This window comes from Cryptotermes secundus, unplaced genomic scaffold (assembly GCF_002891405.2).
Source record: "Cryptotermes secundus unplaced genomic scaffold, Csec_1.0 scaffold899, whole genome shotgun sequence".
NCBI classification, from domain to species: domain Eukaryota; kingdom Metazoa; phylum Arthropoda; class Insecta; order Blattodea; family Kalotermitidae; genus Cryptotermes; species Cryptotermes secundus.
The window spans coordinates 337535-343779 of record NW_019731283.1 but is presented as its reverse complement, the minus strand read 5'-3'; the positions used below and the strand labels follow the sequence as shown (position 1 = coordinate 343779).

Sequence of the window (6245 nt, the reverse complement as noted above, 5' to 3'; positions counted from 1 at the left end):
TTCCTTTTAAACCCCGACATTTTGCTAACGCACTTGAAGATCTATATTAAGAAACTGATACTTACTTTCACAATGCACTCTCACACTGAGATGGTACCGTTAAATAACCTGGGGCGGTGTATTTGTCCTTGAAACTTTCCAAAAATTCTTGCATTCTTTCACCCCCACCCTAGAACATTGTGTTCGCATAACGGGACGAAATAATGCAGAGCTCGGTTCACACTAGTGCGAAAATAGTGTTACAACTCACCATGTGAAACAAAAGTGAATGAATATTAAACAACATATAAACTTAAAAAAAAAAGCCCCGGTTAAGCCGCAAACCGGTTAATCCGCCCCCAGATAATCGAGAGTTGACTGTATAGCCAACACGCGACAATATGTATTAATTCAGGAATAAAATGAACTTTGACAATAAACAATTTCAAGTGAATATATGGAATTAATGTCCTTACTTACTTACTTACTCATGAAGCTGAGCCCTTCTGGAGGAGCTGCCAATTCTGCAGCTATTCAAGAATTTCCCAGCATTTTATGGAACCCGAAGGTTCATCACCGTGTTCACAAGAGCCCTCCACTGGTCCCTATCCTGAGCCAGATCTATCCAATCCATACCATCCCACCCTATCTCTCCAAGATCCATTTTAATATTGTCCACCGGCCTACGCCTTGGTCTTCCCTGTGGTCTCTTTCCTTCTGGCTTTCCCACCAATATCCTATACGCATTCCTCGTCTCCCCATTCGTGCTACATGACCTGCACACCTCATCCTCCTTAACTTGATCATTCTTATTATACTTGGAGAAGAGTACAAGTTATGAAGCTCCTCATTATGCAGTTTTCTCCAACCTCTTGTCACTTCATCTCTCTTTGGTCCAAATTATTCTCCTCAGCACCCTGTTCGGAATTAATGTCCTACAACAAATTAATGTTTGTAGTCACACATCATTTCTGTTCAGAAAGTAAGGAACCACAGAGAAAAGAACTCTCCTACAACAAATTGTTTGTAGTCACATGTCAGGGCTGTTGAAAGAGTAAGGGACCAATAAAGAAAAGAAACAGTACTGTGACAAAATGGACTGAAGAGAGTATCCATACTGCTATGTGCACACATATGCCTTTCATCCTGTGCAGTGAAATGAAGTAATCTGGCAGGGTAGGTCAATACATTTTGGTGATATTTTGGAGTTTTAAAGCAAAAATGTGGCTTCGATAAACAGTGGATTCTGGTATGTAAGTCTGCTAGTGATGTGTGAGCAACTTAACTCCTAACAAACTGCAATTTTATCTTACATATGTGCAACCATCCTCAATTGACCCTTGCCCTCTTACAGCTTTATGTGCTCTTTATATTGGTAAGTGCTCTAACATCTGTTACCATACCTCACTAATTCTTCCAAAGAATACTCCTGCTTACTAGAAGCACTAACCACCTTGACATATCCATCTTATGACATACACTTAAAAAAATTTACTGAATAAGTTGGCTATACCATAACTACAAGAATGTTTAATGAAATCAAACTTCCATCATCAAAAGCTCTGATACACACACACATTTTCAAATAACCAAGCTGAGCACTGTCTAAAAATCTGATGCCTGAAAATACTGTGCTTCCAGCACCCCTCCAATTCCTAATATTCTTTAAAATTTTTTGAACTTCTGTAAAAAAAAGAAATAACTTTAGCTTTAATTATTCTTAGGGGGCCGCACACCAGCTGCACCAAGACATGAGACAAAATATGCAGTCTTTCTTCATTTGATTCGTCAGCATGAAGCTGACATAAGCATCATGACTCAGACCGGTGTGCGGTGGTTTTCATAATCTCATTCGTTTCAACTGTGCCCCTTTCTTTGTGTCATGTCACAGACATCGTGTCTTGACACATGCCGGTGTGTGACCTACCTAAGGATACAGCCTAGAGCTCACACACACAAATATTTTAGCAGCAGCAGCTTGTAGCAGCAAGACTTTTAATGACGTCGGTACAATACTGTACAGAACGCAGGTTCCTTTGTTGGTTTCAAGTTGATGTTAACACTTCTACCACCTCAGCCCAAAAATGGTACTTTCTGTGTGTCTACTCATGGTTAGGAACTCAGTGGTACCAAATGTCTATGTAAACACATAAATATCACATCCTTTCAACTCATAATTTTATAGTTCTCATGCCATGCTTTAAATACCGTGATCATTTTACCTCCCTATTTCATATTTATTAAGTGAACCTAGAAGATTATTTAAATTGCTTCTTGCTGGATGCTTTGTCTTTGACAATCTTCTCCTTGAGATGTTCCTTGTATGTTTGAATGTCGCCCTGCCACTTGGTCACCGTTCCATTCTCACATACCCATATCTCCTCAGCAACCTGGAAAATATATGAACATATTTCCAGCTTACACAAGAAATTTACCTATCAAGGCCAGAACTGATTATCATCACATTCACAAAACTATTCTGTTTGGTGTAGAGTTCTGACAAATGATATTAGGCACATCTGCACTGGAGTCAGCCATTTAAAATCCAATATCCTTGGTATGTGAGGTTAGTACCTTATCTATGGATGGGAAGTTAACTTATAGCATGCATACAGTTATAACTTTATTTTTCTTTATTTCACTTCTTTAAATATGTGATTTCTACAGGCCATCTTATAATTATGTGAACATAATATGGATTTCTTGGATGTTTAGTTTGTGTATGTGCGTTTTTCTGTGTTTGTATACAGGTAGAGGCCTTGCGACGAGCTGATCACCCGCCCAAGGAGTCCTACCGAATGTGTAAGATCTAGAAAATCTGAAATGAACAGAGAAGTTCATGGAGGTAGGCCTAGGTCCACTGGGGCTGTATTGCCAGGGAGGGGGATGTATTTCTTAAACCAATAGTATGTTCTACTTACTTATGTCCTCAACAGTCAAATTTCACCACAAACATAATTATACTGCAACTACTTCTCATCAGTGTTATGCAGCCCTTGTGCTACTGATGATTTTGTCCCTCTACGAGCAATCTTATTTACCTAGTTACGTTACTGTAGTTAAGACAATGATTCATCATAAATTATATCTGAATTTCAAAGCATTAACACTGCATACACTATGCAAACAATTATACTGAGGCCTTTTTTTAAGATATGAACATTTTATGAATGTGAAGCAAACAGGGTGTACCACAATTTTGGAACTTTGTTAGGAAATAAAATATTAATGAACAATACCTGACTGATAAGCCTGAAGTCATGGCTGACAAGTACCATGCCACCCTCAAAGTCATTGATAGCATCAGCCAGCGCATCAATGGTCTCCATGTCCAAATGATTGGTAGGCTCATCTAGTAGTAAAAGGTGGGGCGCCTGCCAGGCCAGGTATGCAAACACAACACGACAACGCTGACCATCGCTTAGCTGTCTGATTGGACACACCTAAGCACATTGTTAAGCACTACACGTTATCAACTGGAAATGTTACATGTATTTATACTGCTAAAGAAATAATTGAATGGGATATGGAGAATAAGATATAATAAAGAGTTATACAAATTATACGAGGAGCCAGAGATCTGTGACGATAAAGCTTAAAAGATTGCAATGGGCTGGGCATGTACAGAGAATGGATAAGGAGCGTAACCCAAAGAAAATTTTATATAGTACAACAGGCGGTAGGAACATGCTGGGAAACCAAGAACTAGATGGATTTAAGCGGTGGAAGATGTGAAGAAGTGAATGGGTGTAAGGAACCGGAAGAGAGCAGCACATGGCAGAGAGGAATGGAGGGGCTTGATAAGGGAGGCCAAGGCCCGACATCGGGCTGTTGCGCCATAGGAGAAGAAGAAAGAAATAAGTAACTAGGAGAAGCCTATTTTCTCACTTTTATTCTACACATCTGTAGCCAAAGAGACATAAACATGATGATCAAAACTGGATCAAGTTCTTCTGGGATGTGATGCTGTAGTCTAGCAGATAGGTACCAACATCTTCAGGGTAATAGCCTGATGATGAGATAGCAGATTGTTCTCAAATGTTTGTGCCTAACTACATGGCACCATACCTCAGGAAAACCATGATTTGAATACCCACCACCATAAAAACCTAAAATCTTATATTGAGACCATGTTATTTCTTTGATAACCATTATGGTTCTAAGGTAAACTAATGTATTATAACTTAATGTTACCTGTTGTCGGCCAGTAAGTCCATATCGCCCAATGATCTTCCTCATCTCCTCCTTTTCTTTCACCTCTGGGAACGACTGCATCATGTATTCAAGGGGTGATTGATCCAAGTCCAGAAGCTCGTGAAGATGCTGGTGATAGCGAGCAAACCGCAGATGGGAGTTCTTCCGGATCATGCCCTCTGTAGGAATCAATTCTCCACACAGCAGCTTCAGCAGTGTACTCTTGCCTGCTCCGTTGGGACCTACCAGGGCCAGCCTTGTGTCCAGGTCAATACCAAATTCCAGATTCTTGTATATCCAAGGAGTTGAGTCTGAGTACCGGAAACTAACATTCTACAAACATAAGACACATTTTCAGAAAATTACACCATCCTGTTTTCTGCAGAAGGATCCAAACTAAACAGTTCAATACACTGCAATTTCTATACGACAGCCTGATAGCAACCCATGAAACACTATACTCATAGTATTCCATTCAGTTCTATGTCTTTTGCATTAATGATTATCCTGAACCACCATAATTAGTGTGCGCCATACCTGTACCATAATGACGGGTGGAGGAATGCTGCCACATGATGGGAAATAGAAGTGAACCGTCTTATCACTGGTCACTTTCTCAGTCAGACCCTGTGCCACCATTTTGGCAAGTGTTTTTTCCTTACTCTGAGCTTGTCGGGCAAGCTTTGCTGATCCGTGACCAAACCGTGCAATGTAGTTCTGAAATAATCATGACATCACTTCAATGCTAACATAAGATCTCACACCAATTTCATCATTCAGTTCCATCATTTTTTCAGTCACAATTTCATATACCACTTCAGTAAAGTGAAAAAGTCATTTATGCCATTCATTTTCACTCACGCTGAACTAAAATATGAAGAATGTAAATGAAGGGCAGACTGGAATATATATGAGAAAGACAGGGATGAAGGCAGCAGTCACATGTCACAAATTACAAACAACTGAAACCCCCAAGTGTGGAATATATTCTATATGACATGGTAAAGATTAAATCATTGAATATTAAATGATTCCATATCCTACGCATTTCTGTTAAGTGTAATCCAAAATGTAATTACTGAAGTGTATCTTTTAAAATATGTTCTGCCATATCATAAATAGATGTCAGACAGAGGTCAGGTAAGTTGGTGAAATAATAATGAGAAGCATTAGAAACAAAACATTCTTTCAAATATGTGGCATACATACATGTTTCTAAAAAGTTCAGTGACTACATAAGAATTTCACTTTCTGCTTCTGAGATGGGTAATGATTTAATACAAATTTCAATATCTGAAATGGGTATTGATTTAGCAGGTGTTGCATGACTATTTAGCTTATACTTCCATACTTCATTACTTCAAGTGTTCAACCATCACTTTATATCATGTTACAACTGCAACTGTACCTTCATATGAGAAATCTGATCCTGTTCCCAGTTGTACTGCTTCATCTGATTCTCCAGCAGTTCCAAGCGAGTTCGAACAAATGCTTCATAATTGCCCTGAACAAAGAATTCTATTAAATTTCTAAATTCTCATTAAAGTAACAGTAACAAAAGTCTGTAGTATATTACGAGGTTGTATCAGAAAGTTCCCGGACTAGGTCAGAAAAGAAATGCTGGCTTAACTTACTCAATTTTGGTTCCCATCTCCTTCAAAACAGTCTCCTTTGGAACATAAACAGTGATCCCATTGTCTTTTCCACACTTCAAAAGCACCATGAAGTCATTTTCCTTAATGCTGTCGAGTACCACCTGCAATTCCCTTTGGATGTCAGACACTGTTCCAAGTGCATGTTCAAATTTTCTGCTAAGATCTCCTGTCAAACTCTGTAATTGATCCCAATGGTGTCTGTGAGCTCATGGATTGTTCAATGACAGTCCTTGTGGATGAGTTCTCCAATTTTTTCAACATTTTCTGTTGTTTGCTGGTGCTTGGTTACCCTGAATGTTCGTCATCTTCAAATGATACTCGACTGGACTTGAAATGTGAATGCCATTCAAAAACCGCTGTCCAGCTTAAAGAATATTCTCCAGAAGCCTCAAGAAGCATTTCCAGGGTGTCAGTAGC

At 39.1% G+C, this 6245-nt stretch overlaps 1 protein-coding gene across 2 annotated transcripts in view; it reads right to left on the bottom strand.

Moving 5' to 3' along the window:
- Positions 1–1810: 1810 nt before the first annotated feature.
- LOC111866945 (ATP-binding cassette sub-family F member 2) overlaps positions 1811–6245 on the bottom strand; it is an 18353-nt gene continuing 13918 nt past the window's right edge. For both annotated transcript variants that reach the window (XM_023856333.1, XM_023856332.1), the window contains exons 8-12: positions 5582–5677; positions 4711–4890; positions 4174–4506; positions 3219–3422; positions 1811–2369 (exon numbers count right to left, since the gene is read on the bottom strand). In XM_023856333.1, the coding sequence (XP_023712101.1) occupies positions 2238–2369; positions 3219–3422; positions 4174–4506; positions 4711–4890; positions 5582–5677 (945 nt within the window). In that variant the 3' untranslated portion in view covers positions 1811–2237. The remainder of the gene's footprint in view (positions 2370–3218; positions 3423–4173; positions 4507–4710; positions 4891–5581; positions 5678–6245) is intronic.